Genomic DNA, 24,313 nt, shown 5'->3' with positions numbered 1-24,313 from the left:
TGAGATTCGTCTGTGAGACTTCAGATAGTGCTAAGGGTATCTCCAGGTTATTAGGGGCTCTTAAAAATAAATAGATCAGCTTAAAATCTTGAACTTTTCATCTCTCTGTTTCTGAAACTTTTTTCCCTGGACTCTCTTTTGCATGGAAGGAGAGCAAGTTAAAAGGAAATGTCAAATTCTAAATGTGGATGAAAATGTATACACAATGTGCTTCAAAAGAAATTAGTTTAGTAAGGAAAGCTTTTCAAAAACCAAGGCCCATTTATATACAGAAATTTCTTATTACCTTTTATTTCCATCTAACTGCCAATCTGGGATTATAATGAGGAAATGAAGTCATTCTGGAATTTGCTGAATGTATTGTGTGCTGACTGGTAGAGTAGAGGAGATACAAGTTAGATAAGAGACTGGTTCCCATGTTCAGTGGCCTTGAGCTTTATATTATTTTTATAAAGCAATACTGACAAATTTCTCCTAGATGAGAATAAGTACATGGCAGCTTACCTAAGAATGCTGTCATAGGTAAACATTTTGGAAGAGTGTAAGCTAAAGGATATTAAAATAGTTCTGGGCAATTTAAACTTCATGCTTCTAATAAAAATACTCATTAGCCAGGTATCACATATAATCAATCAATTATTTTAATAAAAGATGTATTAGTTTGGTCCCTCATGAAAACTCTGGTTAACAGGATAACAGAGTAGGTGTTTTATGGCGTCCAACTCACTTAAGATAGTTTAATAATGGATCTTCATCCAGAAAGTTGACAGATTTCATGGAAAAACTGACTGAATTACCTCATACTGTTTTTTCTTTCTGACTCTTAACACTCCAGGTCCCGAAATGGAAGACAAAGACGGGGGCAAAGAGAGGGGAAAAATGCAGAAAAACAGAACAACTCACTTTTTTGAGTGCTCGTAGAAGTATATATGAACCGGCAGGCCTGCCTTGGGCTGGAATTTAAAAGCTCTTTCGAAACCGTTACCCACCAAAATTCAAAACGAAACAAAAAATCCTTAAGATGGGCCCAAAGCAGGAGGACAGAACTGAAAGGAAACTGTGAGATTCCTAGCACCGCCCATGGGGCCATCGGAGCAAAGTGCTTGCAGTGTGCCTTAGCTCCGAGTCCATGAATTTGGAACTCTCCAAATCATGTCAAGGAACATCATAGCACAGCATGTTCCAATAAATATTTGACAATTTGAACCAAATGATGGGTGGAGCTGGACAACCAGCATCAATATTTTAGCTCGGTGTGCAGAAAGGAAAAGCCTAACCCATTTCTTAAAGCTGGGGTTCAGGAAGAGAACTCGAGTTCAGTTTTGGGGCCTCATCAGAGCAAAGTAACTCATACCACGCTTTTTTTTCTTGGGAGAAGACTCTGAATTTACTTGATTCAACAACAAATCTCTCAGGCTGGGAGTGTAATATGAGATTAAAAACTGGGCTCACAATCAGGGGAAAATGCCTAAATGAACTTGCAAGATGCTTGTTTTTGAGGAGAGAGGTGACTGCCGTTTAGATGTTAAATATATATTATGAACGACGTCTATACTTTGGGCAAATACTCCAGGTGAGAGCCAATATATGCCATCCTCCCTGCTCCCCCAAATAAAAAACGAGACAAAAATGCATTTCAGCACCCAGAGTCAGTTCTCCTTCCATCACCATATATTTGATCCCATTTACCCCCATTTACCCTCATCTACCACCGCTCTTCCCCCTTTACCTGGGTGGTGAACACACGATGTGATATATAGATGATGTATTACAGTCATCAGACTGTACAGAACTGTACACTTGAAATCTATGTAACTTTACAAACCATTGTCACCCCAATAAGCTTTAATTTTAAAAAATATTTTTAAAAAATGCATTTCAGGAAGTGGCCCTGAATTCAGGAGGCATGGGGCCCTTCTGGCTCAGCCCAAAGCAGGGGCTCCTGGGAAGGCTGTGTCTGGGGCCTGTGATGTGGGACCATGGGCAGGACAACACTCATGTCCTGTCCCACCACCACCACCATCAGGGCTTTCTTTACAGGGTCCCTACCCTGCTGGCAAGGTTCTTGGAAAGAAAGTGACTTTTACTCTTTCCATATGGTAGAGCTGGAAGCACGGTCATTTGATTTATTCTCGTTAAAATGTAAATGATGCTAACTTTATAGTGCCAGGAGTCGGGAAGAGATACCATTCCTGCTTGAGGGAACAGATAATTTGCTTCACGATGACGGGAGACTTTTCCTTGGAATGTATTGGAAAAAATCCAGAACATAGACAAGGAGACAGAGACATCGTAATCTGAAAACATTCTCTTTGAAATGGTAGAAAGATATTTCTGCTAAAGTCTCACTTTGCAAATAAACAGTCTCGATACAAATTTTTTCCATGATGTTAATTTAAGATAGTTGACTAAAATAGGCTGAGATTAATTTATAATGAAATCACTATTTCAATCTCTATAAAGTAAAAGTCATCTGGTGTAGCCAAGACCTAAAACTAACTTGATTATTTTGCAAAATTGAAGAAATGCAACAAGGTAACATAATTGAGCTATGTGCTAAAACAGAACAGACATTTACTTTTAGTGCACTTACTAGACTAAGAAAACATCTTTCCTGGCTATCATTCATTTCTAAGCATCCTGATTCTGCTATCTACAGAACACGGTTTTAGCAGATAAAAATGAAAGTAGTGGTAAATCAGAGCATTTAAGAAATTAGAATTATTTAATTTTTACTAAGAGTAGTAAACCGTAGTGAACAGAAGAAAACAGCCACCCCAAATGGGTGCTATGAAATTCTCTCTTCCCCTCTCTCTCAGCATCAGGTATTACCGGTTGTCAAGATAATGCCAAAATGAACACTCTTTCAAAAGACATCCGTAACTGTCAGGCAAGAACAATTCTCATTGAGTGTGGGAGGAAAAGAGGGAGGAAAATAAAATCGGATGTGTTTTCCTGGAAGGTTTGGATTAAAGTCTCAATTCTCTACCTCAGGGCCCCCAAATAATGATGCTTTGCCAAAAGTAAAGCCAAACCAAGAGTCTCAATTTTCAGGGAAGTTGGCAACTACTTGGAGGCGGAACCTACCCAACACAAAAATCAATATTATCTCATTTGCTGCATTCCATCTTTTGCTCATGGACGAAAATAAAATTTACATCATCTTGGAACTTAGTTCCTTCTTTCACATTATGCCCAAGATGTTTCAGAAATGATATGTTTTAAAACATATAAATAAAATTGAGCATGAGTTATTTCCTATTTAACCTACATTATAATTTCATCTTTATGATTAATTTTCTCATCGGCCTGTACACTGATGCTCTAGAAGACTTATATTAGAAAGATTCCCATGGTGAATTACTTTGAAAAATGAAGACTACTCCATTCAAAGTATTTTATAACGTGAAATGACTTATATAGATACGACTTTCCTTTAAGCATGGGACTTAAAGCCACGCTATATGTGTGATCACTTTGCATTGATTCTCAGACATAAGGAAAAATGCATCTGGAGTCACACTTCCTAAACCTGCTGGAATGGGTCTGTGCTTAGAAACTGTCCCTCATAATCACATACATCCCTGCTGACCTTCACACAGTCTGTTCTCGAGACTCCTTTTTTTTCTAAACTCTCATATCAAGCTGAAGCACAGATTAAAAGGAAGTAAAAAAAAACAAAAACAAAAAACAAATCCTTGTCATCCTTTGCTGGCAGGTGGCAGAAGACCTGTGTCTTCAGAAGTCCCATAGCATTTAATAGGTCATGAAAGACAATTGCAGGGACAGATGAGCAAGACTTAGGGTTATTACTTCGTTTCTCACTTACGCTCTCCATGCCACGTCCTCGATCAAACACGCAGTAGGAACCAGAAATAATCCCAACCAGAAGTGTGCGGAGCTCAGAACCATGGCTGCCTGCAAGAAGCAGAAGTGACATGGGCATTAAAACTTTTTCTTTCCAAAACAGCGAGACGTGATTTAATCAAAGTAAAACATCTCATAACACAAAAGCGACAGAAAGTATTAAGTTCGGTGAAACTTAAAACATACACCTGGGAAGAAGGTCCAGGGGGTCTGACGGGCTGAGCGCCTCTCTACGATTTCCATCAGCTCTTGTCTCCATTCTTTTATTTTGACGAGTGTTGCCCACCTCTTTTATGAAGCCCTTGAAACCCCTTTTGGATCAGAATACTATCCTAAATCCCTCCTACGGAGAAAGTGGGGGAGGGGAGCACCAGATTCCTAGGGAAGAAACTTTACCCCTCTCATCCGCCTGACTTATCCATCAGTTCATGGTCCTTCGCTGCTCATTCATCCCCGGAAGCAGTATCCTTGGAACGAAGCACATTATTTCTCAACGGCCAGAAGGGGAGGAGGATGTACAGATTATAGTCTTTGCCTTCAAGGAAGTTAAAGTTGTGTGGTGTACACACACACACACACACACACACACAAATTGTGTGGTGTAATCTACATGACACAGTGGAATACAATCGTCACGATCATATTCTACGGTGCTTCAGAGGAAGGCTAGAAGGCTGGGAAGACTTCTTAAAGCAGCCAGAATGTGGGATGTGCCTGGAAAGATACATAGGACTGGACCAGATAGAGAGGGGCAGAGGGAGACTAGTCCATGTGGAAGGATGGAAAACGGGAAGCAGCTGGAAGTGCTGCCTTTGATAGTCCTTTGATGACACTGTTCCTGGCATCCAGAGTCAGAACCTGCTTGGGGGGAAGCAGAAAGAGGGTTTTTGGAACAGAGTTGTGGGGCCAAGTGAGACTCTCACAACAGAAGTGGGGTCTGGGGAGTAGAGTCCTTAGATTTAGGGTTCAAGTGCGCAAGGCGAGGAGCATGGAGTTGACTGACAATTGGAGAGCTGGCCTCGAAGGATGGGCCACTTGGAAAAGGGACCCAGGTTAAAGTGTGACAGAACCCGTCAAGTCCATTGGTTTTTCTTTTCTGGAGTTCTCACCACTGGATTCCCTTGCTATAATGCATTACAAAGTAGAGTGAGGCTTCCAGAGGGAGGAGAGAAGAGGGGCTGAGGCACCATTATTGTCGGGCCTCCTGGCAGGGACTTGGGGGGCGCTGAGGATTAAGGGGGGCCCCAGCGTAGCCTAGCCCTCTTCCCGCTGCACAGAGAAGGCAGGGTTCACCCGGGCCCTAGCCTGGCATCCAAGCTTCAACTCACTCTTTCACTTGGATCCGCCCAACCTCCCGGCCACACACCTGAGGCCCACGTGACTCCATCTAACCCCACCTGAGCAGGCTTCCCTCTCACAGCTTCTCCACCTGCATGCCCCAACCCCGTGCAGCCACGGCCAAGCCCACGCCTAACCACACCTGTCTTGCTTCTGAGCTCCATCAGATGGCCTTGTTTGTGGTACCCTGAAGTTATGACAATGAAACTGGGAAGCAGTGGGGTTTGCACTCTGGCCCCGGCCCTGGGGGACTTGCTTTCCTTTCTGAACACAGGGGTGCCACCTTTCTGAAGGAACACTTGGAAACCTTAAACACGGGTGAGTACATTTTGTCCCATCAATCACAGCTCTCAGAATTCATCCTAAGGAAATAAGTAAGAAAATGTGTAAAGAAGCAAGCAGAAGAACATTCGCATCGTGCTGGACTACGAAGAAAAGTAAGACGTAAATGGCCAAGAAAAGGACTTACTAAATAAGTACACTGTGGTCTGTCCAATGGACTCCTATGCAGCGATTAAAGGGATATAGAATCACATTTGTTGACACGGAGAAATGCCATGTTATACTGCTAAGGGAAAATCTGGGTTCTGAGATAAGGTCTTACAGGGGCCTGATCATGGCCATGGATGTGTGGAAAAGGAAGATGATTGGCTCAGGCTTCCAAATTGCACTTGAGATGTCATCTTCCCCTGCAGGCCACCCCCAAGGTATCGATTGCATCATTGTGTTAATACATACGTCGATATACATCTCCATATACCATACTTTTTGTAGCCCTGTTTTGGTATTTCCTCACCTTTACAAAACACATCCCAGGACTTCAGAAAGAGTGGGGTGGCCCAGGCCTGGTGGACCTGAGGCTAACAACCCTTTGCATTTTTGCATGCTGATAGGTTCAGGAAAAAACGCACGGAGCGGTATATCAGATGGAATGTCTGGGTGCTACAATTGCTGACTTTTATTTTCACATCTCTTTGGCTATCTCTACTTCCTGTGTTTTTTTTTTTTATAGAAAACATACATAACTTACATGAAAGAAAAAATTAACCCCCACTCCTGCCCCCACAAGCAGGGGCAGCAATTGGATTAGCTGCCTTCTTTTTGCAGTCCAGCCTTCCACCTCCACTCCTCTGGCCTCTGTGGCTGACAGGGTCCCCAGGAGCCCCGCTGAGAGGACCCTTGGGTTTTGCTCTCCTTACAAATGTCTAGGGCGGAAAGCGGACTTGTTCAAGCTACACTTGTGGGCTGCATCCCAGGTCATCTGCGAGGTATACTGATCAAAGAATACGATCGTTTAAAAATAACACTTTACAACCATAATGTCATATTTTAAATACATTACAAAGCTCAGTCAGAACTTTTCGTTGCTGAGGGAAATAAAGAAAGCGAACTTTGAAATGCCCTGTTGGAAATATGAAGCCCCTCCCAAATTAACAAAGGTTATATGGAGATTTGCAAGTATTGCTGTTTTGTTGTTAGGTTTTGAAAACCTAGAGGTGTGAAGACATGTATATAACTAATTTTAAAGGTGTGTCTCCAGAAGTTTCTACCACTCTGATTTTCACAGATTGACAGAGGTCCAAATTCCTAAAGTCTTTGCTAAAGCCAGAGCTTTAGTTATTTAAATTTACTTAGATTGTTCTTGTTCTCTTAGCATAACAAAAAAAATGTTTATTGAGCTGAGCTAGGTGACAAATGGCACTTAATTACTCTCTCCTCCCCCTCACATATACTATTGAGTGAGGTTTTAAAACCGTCTTTTTGATGTGGTAACAGTCCCATTGGGAAGAATGCACCCTCCATTAACAAGTCTTTAGCTAGCAATGACTATTAACCAGTTAGGTGCCAGATGCATCAGGACCCACCGTGGTAAATTAGAGGACAGTGAGACGCAGGTGGGGGCAATTAGTTGATAAATTAGGACACAAACTGGTGAGAGATCGGAGGCTTGTCCGATTGTAACGCTGCCCAGCACGGCCTCGCCTCAGACCAGAAGCATCGACCAGGGATACCCACAGGACTGGCGACCTGGGATCAGTGCCCTGATTAGCTTCTTTGTGCTACGAAGCACACACACAGATCCCCAGCGCCCAAGACCAGCCATCCATGAACACGGTGACAGATGAGAAAAGGTTTTAAAAAGGCGTCTGGAGTAACGCGAGCACGGTAAGGTCAGTTTGTGTTCCCCAGGGTGGGGCGAATGTGAGAAGATGTGATAGAGATGGAGGAGGCAACAGCTGAGTGTGAGAAGAGGAAAACTAAGACTTCTTCGTGCAGCATTTAATCCTTCATCAACCCATTTAACAGAAGAAAACTGAAGTCTGCAACTTCCCCCAAGGACCTGCAGCCAGAGAGTGGAGTCATCAAGATTCAAACCGAAGTCAGTTGGCCCCCAAGCCCTCCTTCCTCCCCTCAGCCTGAGGAGCCAGGTGCTCCCTTCCCCCACCTGCCTCTCCAGGGAAGAAGAGAACGTCTCTAAGTTTCGAGATAGCACAACACTCAAAGCATACCGTGTTTTCCCGAAAATAAGACCTACCCGGACAAGCAGCTCTAATGCGTCTTTTGGAGCAAAAATTAATATAAGACCCAGTCTTATTTTACTATAATATAGGCCTGGATCTTATATAATATAATATAATATAATATAATATAATATAATATAATATAATATAATATAATATAATATAATATAATACCTGGTCTTATTTTACTATAAGACCCAGTCTAATATAATATAATATAATATAATATAATATAATATAATATAATACTGGATCTTATATTAATTTTTGCTCCAAAAGATTCATTAGAGCTGATTGTCTGCTAGGTCTTATTTTCGGGGAAACACTTTAAGTCTGACTTCAATTCAACACCAGAAACACCAGGCATCAAACTCAACATTTAAAGTAGAAGAAAATTTGGAGAACTTGTAAAGTTACAAAAAGGAAAGGAAACACAGGAAGAAAAAAATGCCCCAATCCCTCCACCCCAACCCAGCACAACAACGAAATAAAATCCAAACCATAGCGATAGCTTCGTAAGAATACGGTACAACTCCTTTTCTCCTCAGCAGAAAACACCATGGCCAGATAAAGTACTTCGTGAGACCCCACTCACTTGCCATGGGAGAGAGGAAGCAAATTCCAGGCTGAAGTCCAGCTCTTCATTCCCTGTAATCACTCTTCCTCCATACAACATGCCTATAGCCTGGTGCCAATTTTAAATTTAGATTTACTGAAAAGGGGGAAAACAGCTCAGCTCAATATTTTGCAAGATCCTCTGAAGCACTCCTATCAGGAGCCCTGTGTGAATGCAAATGAATTTTCAGAAAAACAGCCAAGTGATCACAGGCGCACCGGACATCCCTGTGATAACTCCAAAAACTAGCTCCACACACCCAATCCTGATATTTAAATGCCAAACCAGTGGCAGGTCCGCCTGCATGAAATTTAAAAATTGGTGGTAACATTCAAATTATTCCCCAGCTCATGACGAGAAGGTATTTCCCAATTTCCCAAGTAGGCTATGAAGAGGTAGAGTGTTGTCACTGCAATTTGCCTACCTACGATATTTACTAGAGAAAGATGAGGGTTTAAGTCCTCGAATGTTAACTTTTTTTCAGGTATTGGTCATTTTGATTTTCCATTTTTTTCTGTTCAGTACCCCATTTCAGAGATCAAACGATTGGTCTAACCAACAGTTGTATTGTATCACTCAGAATGACCCCTGCACCATGCTTTGTGCTGACTTCCTGCAGTAGTTTCTTGGATGAGAAGACAGACAGTTTTTACCATCCTGGTATGGGAACTTACAGCAGGGAACGTGGAACTGGGATGTGGGACTCTTCAAGTTTAAAACTGGTGCTGTGTAATCGGAAGGCTCTTCTACTTTGAGGAACAATAAAGAGCAACGTTCACGGAGACACGTGTCGTCTCCATCTTCTGCATCATGGGGGCAGTTGTGTCCCAGGGGTGGTGGGGAGGGCTGCAGGGATACCATGGGACCAGCTCTGACTCTCCTCCCACAGAGGTGAGCCTGCTGGCTTCCGGAAATCATGCTGTGGGTCTGTGTGTCTGTGGCATGGTGTTTATATCGTGTGTTTATAGGCAACTCTAACAACCGGTATTGTGATTGTTACGAGAGGCACTGTGCTGACAGTTCTCCATCTCCCTGAAGAGAAAAGTTAGATGCCCAACAGTTGGAACAACCTGATAATTTAGAAAATTAGGTTCAATGTAAAAGCACAGTGTTTAGGACAGACACCAATAAAGACGGCCCATCTCGCTGATTCGCTGTCTGAGTGATGAGCCCTTGGGAGAGATGAGTGTCCCTCCCCATGATTATGACCCACTGGCCCCTGCATCTAGAAGGTCCAGAGACGGGCTCCAGGCACAGAGCCCGGGGCCCCGGAATAGACAGGGGCCGCTTTCGTGTCACTTACTCAGTGGCTTCTGTGGTGCCTGAATGCGTAGTGTTGTGTGGCACAGTCTGTGGGTCACCACACTTCCTAAGATAGAGTAAGCACTTGCTCTGCTCATTCCTCCTCCCACAGACAGATGAAACCAAGGTCTCAAGTCAAGAGCTTGGTGGAGGCACCGCTGAGTACGGTCATCTGAAAGGACCACAGAGAGTGACCAGCGAGCGCTTCCTGAAAGGCCGAGGGGCCGTGAGGGCTTCCGTGGGAGGCTGGGTTGCACCGTCTTTAAAAAGAGCACTGTTTTAGTCCGCTCCAGCTGCCATGACAGAATATCAGAGACTGTGGGGTTTAAACAATGGACATCTGTCCTCACAGCTTCGGAGGCTAAACGTCTGAGATTGGGGTCCCAGCATGGTTGGTTTCTCCTGAGCCCTCTCTTCCTGGCTTGTTGATGGCTTCCTTCTCACTGTGTGCTCACGTGACCTCTTTGTGTGTGTGTGTGTGTGTGTGTGTGAGTGTGTGTGTGTGTGTGTGTGCACGCGCACGCGCGCACGTATACACATGGGGTGAGGGGGGTGCTAGCTCTCTGGCACCGCTTCTTATAAGGGCACTAATCCCATCAGAGGGCCCCACCCTTAAGACATCATTTAAGCCTAGTTATCACCCAAAGGTCCCAAAGGTCCAAATACCTTCACAGTCGGAATTAGGCCTTCAACATATGAATTTGGGGGCGGGACACAACCATTCAGTCCGTAACAAACATGGGCAGCCTGTCCAGACTCCAATCCCAGCTCTGCCACTTCCTCTAACTGAACCACTATGCCTCAGTTTCTTCCTCTGTAAAATGGGAAAAATCTAATACTTACCTCATGGGGTTACTATGAGGCTTCAATGAATTAACAAATGTGAAGCACTATGAAAAAGTGCCTGGCACATGGTCAGTATCCATTACCTACAATTGATTTCTTTTTTTTAATGCTACCGGTATAAGCACTTTAGGCGTTATCCACAGTGGTGCAGAGTGTGACTCCTGAGTGGGTTTGGAGGGGGAGTTGGGTCCAAAAGATTATATCCTGCTCCACCTGTCAGGAAATGTTTCCCCACCACTGTCCTCAGATAGTGTCAGGTTGTGCTGCAGGCTGCAGGATTTCCAAATCATACTGCAAACAAGTTGCTTATTGGTGACAGGCAGCAAGTGTTACTAGTGACGCAGATGGGAAGCTAAGATCTATTCTTTATGCTCAAGCATAAGCACCACTCGCGGTGCTTCCTGCTAATACGTGGCCTTCTGATTTTAATCAATTAAGGTGGATGTGGTAGCATCGGAGCAGGTCAAACCTTCCTCTTATCCCTCATCTCCACAGAACGGCACTCAGAGCCCAGGCTCAGCTGCTGCTGTACGATGGTGGAGGATGTTCTCCAATAACTCTGCACCCGAGTGGAAAAGAAAAAAGAGTAGGTGCCAATTACTCATGAAAAATCTCCTCCATGGAGCTGCATGCCCAAGGGCTAAATACAGTGCTGGCCTGAGTCACAGCCTCAGGAAGTGGGCACATCCTCCACCCAAATTGTGTTCCAGGGCTTTCTTTAGCTGCTTCCACAGGGCTGAGGGGTGAGTGAGGTCTCCCCAGTCACACAGACGTGAATGGCTGTGGAGTAACCAGCCCACGTCCACTTTCTTATTCTCAGCAAAGGAGGAAAAGGAATTCGGGGCTAGAAGATCCTGGAAATCTTCTTGGCCTTCACATTTTTCTGTTGATTCCCAGATGCAGGAAGCATGAACTGAAGACATATCATTTTTTCTGACGATGACAAAGACTTTTCCCATCCCAGGGGCTGGCCTCACGGGGACATAAGCGACCCACGCAGCCTGAGAGAAGTGACCCCAGGAAGCACTATCTCCCCAGCTTTTCCACGTGACCTTAATGAAGACGGAGGCAACAGGAATGACAGAATACAAGGCGCGCGCACACACACGCACACACACCCCAAACATGAGATCTTTTATCTCACCGCAAAGCCCTTATCAATCACTCCTTTGGGTGTTTAGAATACCTTTAAAAATGCTAACATGACCTGGCAGATTTTGTGTATTCTAAATTAGAGTATGAAGGTGGTGGTATTTACATAAAATCACTTGATAAACAAGACACTTCCTGCATCTTCAATCTCACCCAAAGGTTTGAAAAATAGATCATTTCATATTAGTGCCCCATTCTTTTTTTGTTGTTTTTCATTTATTGGGGTGACTATTGTTAGTAAAATTACATAGATTTCAGGTGTACAATTCTGTACTACATCATCTATAAATCCCATTGTGTGTTCACCACCCGGAGTCAGTTCTCCTTCCATCACCATATATTTGATCCCCTTTACCCTCATCTCCCACCCCCCACCCCCTTTACCCTCTGGTAACCACTAAACTATTGTCTGTGTCTATGAGTTTTTGTTTCTCATTTGTTTGTCTTGTTCTTTTGTTGTTTTTGGTTTATATACCACATATCAGTGAAATGATCATTTCATGTTAAAGACAAGAATAGTTTCACAATAAATTTGAATGATTTCTTTTTCCCTAAAACCAGAGTCTTCAAATAAATATCACGTTTGAGATGCAATGCTACGGTATACATCCCCAGGCCTCCAGAAGAACGTAGGTCTTCTCTTTCCTCCATGGTTTTGGTTGCTTCCTGGGCAAGTTTGAGGAGAGTGGAATTCACAGTCAGGAATCTTATGCGGGTTTGAAAATATTTTATCCCTTAGATGGCCCATCAGCAGGCACAGGACAGTGAAAAGAGTTGTAAGCAGGAGCTGTGGGTGTACACGGAAGGGCTCTGAGTCACCCAGCTTTAACTACACCACGATTTCGCTCCGATCCACGCTTCGCTTGGCTCTTGTTGTGGGTCAAGATCTTTCTACTCTCAACTCTTGGATTTCCTGGGTGCTTCTCAATCCATATCCCAGAATGAAGGTGTAGGAGAGGGGTTCTCAGGACAAGAGAGACGTCCCCCTGGGGACATGGCTGCTGTGCTCCTCCGCTTCACTAAGTCACAATGAACATTTCCTGAGGAAGCAGAGTTCTGGGATCCAACACAGCAGCCCCGGGTCCTTGGGTCCTTTTTGGTCTGGTGAGTGAGGGAGGTGGATTTTCCCAGCAGTGGAGTCTGGTGGTGAAGGATGGAATTGCATGGGATGGACGCATGCCTCTGGGCCTTAGGCTGTAACACTTAAAGAGGTTAATTGACCTCTCTGTTCCTCAGTTTCCTTCTCTGTAAAACCGAAGTGGCAGTAGCACCTACCTCACAGAGCTGTCGTGCCCCTCATACACCCAGCAGTGTTCCGAACACATTTCATTTCACCAAAACCCCAAGAAGCCCTGGGCGAAATCTTCAAAAATAAGCACATACTTCTTCCTTCCTCTCTTGCTCCCCCACCCTCAAACATCTGTACCGTGCCTTGTGCTGATCGTGAAACAGCTTTGACTGTAAAATGACTCAGATGGAGCGAATGAGCTCAGTGGCTGGTGCATGGTACCCAGGCGTCTGTGCCGCTGCCAGCTGGCCGCCATCCATCCCTCAGCGGGCCTTCCCGGAGCAGAACAATCCGGGGACCCCTCAATGAGACATTTTCTCCAATGTTTTCTTTAACTCTGACAACTGCAACTGAAATTTAGCAGCAGCTTGTGGGCCTCCGGGATTCCTTCTGCATATTTCTCTCTCTCTCTCTCTCTCTTTCACTCTTGCTGTTACTTTTTACTGCTCCTCCAACACCAAAGTTTACTTTTTTTTTTTCATAGGAAAAGATTCTTGGGGAGAAACGACTTGACTTCATAACGAGTTTCTGATAACCAAATGAATATTGCAAAATATCCATTCCAAATACGAAATTAAGAAATTAAAAGAATGCTTTCTGCTTTTCAAGTTGATTTCTTCCTTCCACGAAACTAAAAACTTTAGTCACAACCAATCTGCCTTCCTTCTGCCAGCAGTTTTGAGCACTCGTTACGTGTCAACCTCTCACTTACTTACAAGAGACACAAAGATGAAGAGGGTACCCCCTCCTTGTCACCTACCGGCGTCACCTACATACTGGCAGCAGGGAGTGCCAATTGTGAAACTACTTACTCGCCTTTGTATACACTGCTCAGTGCACACAGGGGTACAATAGCAGATCCTGAAGTAACTCCCCACAAGGGAATCCCAAATAATATACATGTCTATTATTCATGTATAACCACCCCTCACTTCTTCCCACCCCTTCTCTAGCATTTCCTGTTTTCATTAATACCACAGGCCTCGGGCACAAGTGAAAGACAGGTCTTGGTTTCAGCTCCTCCTCTCTTCCATCGAACCTCCCTTCCTGGGCACTCCCACATATATTATTTCTAAGCCCCACAAAAACCACTACAATTCTTCAAAGCATCTGACAGGGCATCGACAGGTGAGGAAATAGTCATTTTTATAAAAGGGAAGTGACTTGAGTGAGCAGAGGAGGCCTCCCGTTGACAAACAGCCGTTCTCCAGAGATTTCCAGCTTGTGGATGGTTAGACTGAACCAAACTAGAGGTCTTATTACTCTAAGATGCTCCAGAGAGCCAGAGTGTCCTGTGCAGGAATTCTGGACCATTTCAGATGCTCTAGGTTCAAAACCTGGAGTCAGATGCTCAGGTTCCTGTAAACGTGGCTGGCAGAGCATCACCAGGCCCCATTCTGCTCGGATCCTGCCACTCAGATGCAACCCCAGAGGCTTTGAGCCTGGACATGAAGAGTCCCACATGACACCACTGGATCCAGCAGTCAAGTATTCTGCGATTGGGGTAGGGGGGCGGTCAGTGCCTGGCGCTACTCATCTAGGTGGAGAACATCCAACTACGTCCTACTTCACACGCCAGGCACACATCACTTCCAGGAAGATCACAGACCTCAAAGTGAAAGGCAAAACTTTACAACTTTTAGAAGAAAAAGTAGGAGAATATCATTAGGACTTTGATTAGCTTTTAGAAAATATGCAAAATGGCCAAAACCACGAAGGAAAAGAGATGAGTCTGACTGCAGTAAAATGGAAAACTTCTGCACTAACAGACACCACAAAGTTTAAAGAAAAGCCACATGTTGAGAGTTTTCCAGTGTGCAGTCCATTCCTGGTTCTATACTCTAGGGAAACTCATACGTGTCCACAAACGAATATGTATGTACAGGAATGTGTGCTGCAGCATTTCTGGTAATTGCAAAAAAAAAAAAAAAAGAAGAAACAATTGTTTATCAATAAGAGAATAAATAAATTTTGGCATATTTATATAACTGAAAAGAGCATTAAAATGAATGAACTACAATTATATCACTATGGATAAACGTCAAAAACAGTTTGGAAAAAAACGCCCAAACAACCCAGTATTGAGGGAAAAGGTGCATATGATACAATCTATATAAAGTTTCAAAACCCTGCAAAAATCAATGCTGTATATTGTTTATATTTTCTATGGGTTTATACACACATAATACATGCATGAAAATAGTAAACGTTAAAGTAACAAGAGTATTTCTAAGTCAAGGGGAATAAGATTGGGAGGGCCACTGGGGGAGACTCAAAATATGGTTAACATTTTACTTTTTTTCAAAAACATATGAAGCAAGTGGTTTATTAATATTTGAGTTGGCTGGGTATTTAATTCCATGGTCTTTGTCTCTCCATGGGAAATTGGTCACAAAGTTGAAAAATTCTATTCTGAGGCCACCGCATATGGCAGAGTTGTGTGACACTCACACTAAGTGCTGCATTTAAAGGATAGGTCCACAAGTATGAATTCACAACGGTTCAACTTAGTGTGTGATGCTGCTAGGACCGAATGGGGAACAAGGGGTCAGTCCGTGTCCTCCAGCTGCTTTTGGTCACCATAGGAGGAGAAGACGGGTAGTTCTAAAACAAGTAAGATAACAGTAGTTCTATAAGAGAGACACTGTGTGGGGTCTTTGAGAGTCCATCCATTTGCAGGTGATGAGAAACGCTCTGGCTAAAAGAGCAGGAATAAAGAAAGGCCCAAGGAGGGAGTATGTTCTGCTAGAGAAAAATGTGCTTGGATTTAGGGCATGTGTAGAGAAGTAAGCCTAAAAAGGGAGGGGAAAATGTTGGATTGAGGGGTTTAGATTTCACTCAGAAGACAACAAAAAGTCACAGGAGGCATTTGGAACCGGGAACGTGCATCAAGGTACCAGCTTATGGGAATGATCGGAGTGTGGCAGTTTCTGGATGGCCAAGGAAGGAGGCCTCTGAAGTAGCCATGGGGACAAAGAAGAGCCTCGATCGCTCGGAGGGGCAGCAGGGGAGGTGGAAGCAGAGGGCCTCAGCAAAAGCAGGAGCTGGCTGTGAAGGGAGGGTGGAACCCCAAGTTCTGAGGCTGAGTGAGAACTTTCAGGAAGTTCTGGTTTTGGAAAGAGGCTGAGGAACTGTGGGTGTGGGGGTCACAATAACGAACATGTGGAGACTGCTGGGGACAGCCATGACGACGAGCAAAAAGCTACAGTTACTCTGCTGCCTGTGTGCCAGGCAATGTTCTCAGCCCTCTCCATGGATTAGCTCATTTCATCCTCCCAACAACCCCGTGAGGTTGGCACTAGTGTCATTCCTGTCCTACAGATGAGGTAAGTCAGGCAAGAAAGGTCAAGTAACCTGGCCAGGGTCACACGGCTGGCATGTGGCATAGTCAGGGTCTGAACCCAGCTGTCTGACCCTAGAGCCCAAGCTCTCTCATAAGAGAGGAGGGCTGGCCTATATATTTGTGGTCATTTGTACCACAGTGGTGGGTGAACCTGTGACAAAAGAAAGGTAGCACGTGGTAAGAAAAGCTTGAGATTAGAATCTAGGTGATACCTGTCTCAAGAGGTGGCAGAAAGAAAAAGAGACAGGCTTTATGAAGTATTAGTCAGGGAGGAGGAAGACTCAGGATGGAGCTGTACTTCGAAGGTAAGGACATTTGAGGGAAGATATGGGGGAGGACGAAAGGGAGTACCTGGGGAGAGGAAAGGAAGTTTGGCCAGAATGATGAGATGGCAGTGGGGATAGAGAAAGAATCTTGAAATGTGAAAAAATCAAGAGGGAAACTGGCAAAGGGGAGTCCCAGAGTGAGAGGGGAAGAGCTCAAGAGCCAAGGTGGAAGACATATCAAGGGCCTGTTGGTAACTCAGAGACGGATGAAGCTCTAAGAGTATAGAGCTAAGCAGGCAGGGGCTGGGGAGTGACAAGGTAGAAAAATCAGAACCAAGAAGGGCAAGGGAATTAAGGAGAGCAATGAACGAGCCACTCAAATAATTCATTTTGGAGCCTAGCTGGGAAAAAGGAAGATGATGGCTGGGAGAACTGGTAAGAGTATGTGCATTGATTATCTACAGGACACCATCTATAAGGTTGAGATAGTGATGATGAAAATGAAGGTGAAAAGAAGGTTCAGAAGGAACAAGAGCCTAGACACAGCAGGAGGACAGGGGTTGCTGTGAGCCCAGGGGAACCAGGTGCTAAGGTCATGCAGAAGACACAGATGGAGGTACAGTCTTGCCAAGGAATGAGGCGGTGGCTGCAGAGAAGGGCCTCACAGGCCCTAAAGAAATCACAGGATTATGAAGATATGATAAACGTCCACCCATATATGCAGGAAAATCCCCGACAATGTAGAAAAAGTCAGGAGTGAAAAAACAGTGTGCAGCTCTGACCCAGGTAGAAGGTGCTAGATGCAGACACATGAACTGGAAGAGTAATGGCATGGACGATGCTTCAGGAAGAAGTATGTGGATCCTCCACTCTGGCCCTATGTCTCAAGTGGGAGCTATATTGGAATATATATCGTGGAAATCGATGAAAATGTCTTTTTTTTAAAAAAAGCAAACAACGAACCAGATCAGTAGATGGAATGCTTTCAAGGGAAGACACTGTATTTTAGCTCCTATAATGAGCCCAGTCAGAGAAAGAGGTGTACAGAGAGGGACAATGGGTGGTAACTGGGCAAAAACAAGGGTAAAGGGAGCATGTCAGAGATACGTAGTAGTTTGCACGAGGCAAGCAAAGAAAGGAGAAAGTAGAGTGGGTCATACTCAAGTCCAATGTGTTCTCTCGGGAATGTACGATAGACTCCCTTCCATGGACCTGGCCGCTCACGATTTCTTTACAAGTGTTAAGAAACGTGCATCTCTTCCTAGCCCTTTTGGTGAGTGACTGGACTTTCAATCGAAGCCTGTCTCCTCCTCTGCTCGATTCTAAGGTACACGAGCAGCTTGGGCTCAAAAGCTCCTGGGTGACTTGTGAAAAGAGCAGGCAATCCATTATGTGTCCTGTTTGCACCTTTGTTCCCATTACAACCGTAATTCAGACGAAACACACACACATACATGCACGTTTAGGTGTGAAAGTTAACACCATCTACAGTAATATGAAATACTACGTATGTGCAACGGGGTTAATTTACAGTTACTGAGGGATACATAACTCTGTAATTTCCTGGCTTTGGTCTGTATAGTTTTTCAGACTCAACATTTTATTAACTTTTTCTTTAAACCAGCTATCTGTCTTTTGGCTAGTATTCCCCATCGTGTTAGCTTGAATATTTCCAAGCTGAATATCATGTTGTGAAAGTCTGTCCATTTCCTCTCCTCTCTCTCAGTCCATCTGTATTTTTTACATCTAACCTCCTGGGTCCTCACCTTTTTTGGCTCTGCAAATTTAATTAATGCACTTTTGACTTTCTTTACCAAGTCACTTGAAAATTTACATAAAACAGATCCATTTTTTTTCATCATACCCTAATAGAAACACTTCAGCGATATTTCCCTTTCCCATATATTTCAATTTGTCTTTTCCATGCAGCTTCCCTGGTTTAAAAATTCTTAGCTACAACCAAACATGAATACTTCTGACTGATCCTTCTAGGAGGCCTTCTACATTTGCAGTGCTCCACCATGTTAAAATTGGGTTAATATGTAAATAACATCTGATATACGCTCTTCGTAAAATCATCCAGACCTTTTTACGTCTTTGTGTTTTGTAATATTGTTGAAGGCTCTGAAGGGTTTCTTTTGCTTTTACAGAACTATCTTCTTATATGTCTATTAATTTGGGGGAAATGAAGATGTTTTCAGATGAGAAGCACAATACAAAAGTTAGGCTTTTTTTCCTATTAGAAGAAAACCAAAGAAGTTACTTTGAGTTGTTGTTTTATTTTGTTTTAAAGAAAGAACTCCTAGCTGATTGAATAAATGAATTCTCTGCATGCATTTGAGATTTTTAATCACAGAATATTTATTGCAAGGATCCACTTTTTCCTCATATTTTCACTTACTCTCTTTGATATTTAATACCAATGATATACAATTTTTTGTTTCCTTTATCTCTTCTTTCTTTAAAAACATTAGTAAACTACTGTCAGTTCCTTTGTTCTCCATGGTAATTAATTGCGTTCTCTCTAGCAGAAACATTTATGTTTACCCCCCAGAAAAAGCAACATATATATCACATTCTTGAAAAAAAAACAAAAACAAAAATTTAAATGAACTCTAAGGCAGAACAGTTGAGTTTGCATCTTTGCTTGTTAATTCTTTCTACTGAAATCTTTAACAGGCTACAAATACGTTGGCAATGAAACCAATGTAGGAGAAAAATCTGAAAAATGTTTTCCGAATTTGATTCTTCTTAGAATCCCTATTTAAGTACTTTGCTTTATTTCTAAATTTTTCTTAGGTGACTCTTACTGGTCAAGACGATTCTCACTATATCATCCCTTTCTTTGTGGCTCTTTAAATAACCTGATTTTAAAACCAATAACACTGAAACGTACCAACCAATACACTTGGACTGCTATGAGAAGTATCAAACTGAAGTTCATTAAATCTGCAGAGAGCTACCCGGAAACACTTAAGAAAGAAGGAAGTTATCTCCTGGTTAGCGTTCCAGGAGAGCAGTGCTACATGTAGGCGGTCCACTGAGCAGACAGTAAAACTTGCCTAACTGATAGCGTTCTAGGCTTTGGATCTCCAACTCATAGTGTCTGGATAGTGAGCTGAGCTAAGGATTAGACAATACCATTGGCGGAGCAGCTAGACAAAGAAATTCCAGGACAGCCAGAAATGGTCCGGAAAAAAATAGCTGTGTTATATTGGGATAAATCAAGCTCAGGCTTAAAGGAATTTTCCCAAGGCGGGGGGCAGGGGCCGCCAATCTTCCACTGTTCTGCAAACTGTCTTCCAATGAGTCACCATGGAACTAATCAGAGGATTCTAGTGTGACAAGTCAGTGTCATGATCCCACTAATTAATTCATAGATTAGAGCTTAAATGAAAATTTGTGGGATCAGGATTTCGTTCGTCCCTTCTCCATTCAGCTTGACTTAAAGATGAGGCTTTACTAGTTTTCTTTCAATTAAAGGACACCAGGAAAACATTTGTTTTGAGTCCTGATTCGCAGGCCCACTGAGGTTTGTTTCATACCGGTAGAGCTTCTCACAGAAGGTTCAGCGGGGCCTGTCTGCGTCTCCGCAATGAATTACTTCCGCAGGCACTCGGGCCCACAGCCGCCCCAAGGCCTTCCTTATAATCCCCAACATCTGTTCTATGTCCAGTGCTGACCAACGTGGGAATCGGCAAGTATTGGCTGTCAGGATCGGCACAGATGAGCAAACACACTCACACAGCGTCAGCTGGCCCTGTGATTTCAGCTGAACACACCGGACGGAAGTGAGGCTCTAGTTTGAACCATTTACGACACAGAGGAAGCACCTGTTTAGAACGCATCCAAAATAAATGTGTGTTGAGAATCTTGAGGGGTTGAGGTTGATGGCGGCAGTTCAGGTTACAGAGCCCCAGGTTGTTGGGTGTATTACATACCCCAAATTCCTAGAGTTGATGCTAATATATACTTTCCCAATTTCTGCTGGAGGAGGGTCTGTCATGCAGGGACTCAGCTCTCGCTCCCCGCACAAGAATGCAGGATGTGGTGAGGCCAAAAAGGAACAACGGAGCCATAGATAGGGGGTTCATACCACTATATTCTTGATGGCGGCTGGTTGAGACACAAAAGCAAACATCCGCCAGTACCCCAACGAGGGGTCTTCCTGCACCCCAGTCTCACTGGTGGCCGGGCGAGACACAGGAAGTAGGATCCACACGATCCACAATCTGCCATCCGTGCTTGCTAACCCTACTTGCTAGCTGCAATCTGTACTTGCTAGCTTAGCCACGGCAGTTATATTAGTGTCTAATGTCTAATTGGTTATAGCTGATGGCCAACTAGTCACAACTGATGCCATTTACTACCTGAGCCAGCACCTTTCCAAGTGAGGCCGAGAGCCTGGAAACTGCTCTCTGGGACTCTGTCCCCACAGGGTCTATCTAAAGTTGGTTTGCATCTTATTCCTTTTTGAGTGAAGTGCAAAATTTCAGGAAATCCATAGCTTCAATCTCAATCAAATGTCCCCTATTACCTTCTTTTGGACTCAAGCCTAATACCGATCGTAAAAAAAAGAAAAAAAGAAAAAGAAAAATAGTATGCTGTTTTTAATATAATGCTTGATTTATTTGGGAGAATGATATGGCCCAAAGTAAAAATGAATCTTTGTATCAGTGAACGACACTATAATAGTGAGTCGCTTCTCCACTTCTACCTAATCGATGGTCCATCTGGGGAAGGGGACCAAACTCACTCAAGTTTGATCATCAGTGGAGGCGGATTATTTTATTTGCAGTATTGCTTCATTCCAAATGTATCCAGGATAGAATAATAAGTGAATATGAGACAAAAAGGCTACACAATTTAACATAAAACACCAACTGAGACAACATGTCCTTCAGGTAGGCAGCGTGCCTAACTCACCATAAAAAAACATGGTGAGTTTAACGATTGAGGAATAATCTCCTTGAGCCTAAGTTTATGAAGCTGTAAAATGGGGCCATCTTATTCTTGCAGGATGGTTGTTGGGCATCCAGTAACATATGTAAATAGCCTAGGATAGTACTTGGTACTGGAATTTTCAGTACATTGCAAAATTTGGCACAATCTAACTCTCTCGAATGGTGTTTGAGGTCACTCATTGTCTTGTCAGTGTCTGTCATCCATGACCCTGCTCTCGGCTCCCCGGAGAGCACCTTGCACTCCGGCCACAGCGAACTGCCTGCATTTCTCCAAATCCTTAATATTCTTAGTTTTTTGGCCTTTGCCCATCTTGTTCTTTGCTCAGCAGATAGTGCCCCACGCTGCTATTCTTCTAAGAATTCCTCTTTCTCCTTCTAGACTCAGGTCATATATCAGCTGCTCAGCTTCTCTGGGCAGAATTATATGCTTTGTTCCCTTTGTTCCTCTATAATGATTGAAATCTATCGCTGCTATGTTTTGCATGACTACCCTTTGTCATGCACGGTACTAGTCACTTGTCTTCCCCTAATGTCACACACACAGATGACCCTACAACATCTACAACAAGATGACCCTTGCACGTCCAGTATAGACGTGAAAAGTTTGGTTCAGAGAGGTCAGGTGATCTTCCTAAGCTCACACTGCTGGCCAGAGGTAAGAACCACCAGTCCCTCCAGACCCACAGGCCCCAGGGAGCGTGGGTTTGCTTTCTGCTCAGTGTTTGGCTTACTTGTTTCCTCATCTATGTCATTAGACTGAAAGCCTCCTAAGGGTCGGGATGTGTTCTCCACATCCCTGTACCCACAGCAGCTGGTATGTCACAGGCAGCCACTTATTAATAGATTCCCTAGTGACAATGACGGCGAAACCACTTTCGACACGGGCTATCCATATGAACCGTACATCTTACACTGCCTACTGTTGCGAGGGAAACATCTGGAAAGGAAGTTAAGGCCCAGCACAGGAGTACCATCTAAGTAACACCTGTTTGTAAAACTTTAGCAACTGACAGAGTATTTTCATCCTGACTCATAAGGATTCTTTAATTGGCATCAGGAAAAGCTTTCCTCGTGGGTGGCTTTCCAGCAGTTCGATATGAGGTCAGGCCTTCAGCACATGGGTCCGCTCTGAGCTGGTTACTTAGACGTATGCAGCCTGTGAGGGGCCTGCAGCGTGCTCACCAGCAGGACAGACGGCCTCGGCCCCAGGGGGACATGGCTGCTTGCCTGTCAGTATTGCATGACTGCAATCCTGACTCCGAATGCTACCTACAGAGGGAGATTCCATAACGTAATGACAAACTCACTGCAGCTGAACTTACTGCAGTAGCCCTTTTCACTTAAAATGCATGCTGGGAAAGCCAGGCATGTGGACAGACACTCCATTAACCTCCGCTGTGTGATTGTGGAGCCTCCCATGTGACCTTGGAGATCTTCTCAGACTGAGTCTATTCCATGCATTTGGGGCGGGGAGTGGGGGGCGGGGAGCACGACCCCTCCAGTCTTCCCTGATCCATGGGCTGCAGCTAAGAGGGATGTGCCTACCTAAGTCCTGGGGTAATTGTGATACTTGTTGCTATTTACTGACCACTCATCCTGCGCCAGGCATTGTGCTAAGTGCTTTAACACGAATTCCTTTATTGAATTAACACAGTCAACACTATGATATTGGCACGGTTTCCACCGCCCCAGCTCCATTTTGCAGATGATATAACAATGCATTAGTAAGAGATGAGGTGACTTGTCTAAGAAGTGGTCTAGCTCGAGGAGATCCTGTGCTCTGAACTACTGTGCTGTGTCGCCTCTCAGGCAGCCCTGCGTCTTATTAAAGCAAAGACCATCCGTGAAAAGTGGAAAGGAATCTAAGAACGTGACTGCCAAACCAGGCAGAAAAATTGGGCTGGCCCTGCCGTGTAATCCAGTATCAGTGGAAGGAGAAGCTGAATAAACAGAAGTCAGAGTGAACATTCATGTCCAGCTCACGATACTGCCCCGGTGATGGGGAGCTTAAATAAGAAGATGAAAAGTGAAGTTTGGGGGGCATTAAACATGGCTGCTTTCAGGTCTAAACCCCAGGACTGACTTTCCCAGCAGGCTCTGAGCAGTCCCAACACCCAGGACAAACCCCATAAGCATACGTAACTGAAGAATCCAGATTCCGTTTGCTTGGGTGTTTGAAGCATCAAAACAGTTCCTTTCTATGCTTACTTTGGCTCCCCCGCAGTTTTAATTAAGCCTCCCAAGGCTCACAAGCATATTAAAATGAGGCAGAAAGAAAACCTGCAGCCTTTGATGCGATGACCACACGTGTAAGTCTTCTGGTTTGATCTTCGCTCAGCGGCTACCGCTGATGCTCAGAGTCCACCCAAAGGCAGAACTTGCTGTTTACTTCCCTTTGTGGGGAGAGGGCAGTGATGAAAACAGTTCTTTCTTGTGGGAAGCTGCGACAAAGCAGGCACCAGGGAATCCCCAGGCAGACTGGCGTTTCTTCTTTGACCAATCCCAAGAGATTGGGGGGGCGGGGGGCTCTTTTCCAGTGACTACATTGGGGCCTCTTCCCTTTTCATTCCTTTCTGAGAGTATTCAGCACAGGATCCCCTCACCAGCTGAGCCAGGATATGTTACTGCTGCTTTTTTTCCTCCTTTAGGGGAATGAAGTCATGTCATGCTCACACCTTGTAGGTACCTTTATCATAAAACCTAAAGTCTGCCTCTACACTTTCTTGGATGCCACTCAGTGCTCTTATCAAGCATCTTCTCCTCTGGGTTGGCCAAGAACGTCAGGATTCTTCCCCCAAATTACCTCAGA

At 44.1% G+C, this 24,313-nt stretch overlaps 1 protein-coding gene across 1 annotated transcript in view; it reads right to left on the bottom strand.

Moving 5' to 3' along the window:
- Positions 1–24,313, bottom strand: part of ATP8A2 (ATPase phospholipid transporting 8A2) — a 555,010-nt gene that overhangs the window by 43,064 nt on the left and 487,633 nt on the right. Inside the window, exon 34 of the mRNA XM_033104468.1 lies at positions 3,830–3,918. Coding sequence (XP_032960359.1) covers positions 3,830–3,918 — 89 coding nt within the window. The remainder of the gene's footprint in view (positions 1–3,829; positions 3,919–24,313) is intronic.

This window comes from Rhinolophus ferrumequinum, chromosome 4 (genome assembly GCF_004115265.2).
Source record: "Rhinolophus ferrumequinum isolate MPI-CBG mRhiFer1 chromosome 4, mRhiFer1_v1.p, whole genome shotgun sequence".
NCBI lineage: Eukaryota > Metazoa > Chordata > Mammalia > Chiroptera > Rhinolophidae > Rhinolophus > Rhinolophus ferrumequinum.
The sequence above is the reverse complement of the archived record's forward strand: the minus strand, read 5'-3'. Positions and strand labels throughout refer to the sequence as shown.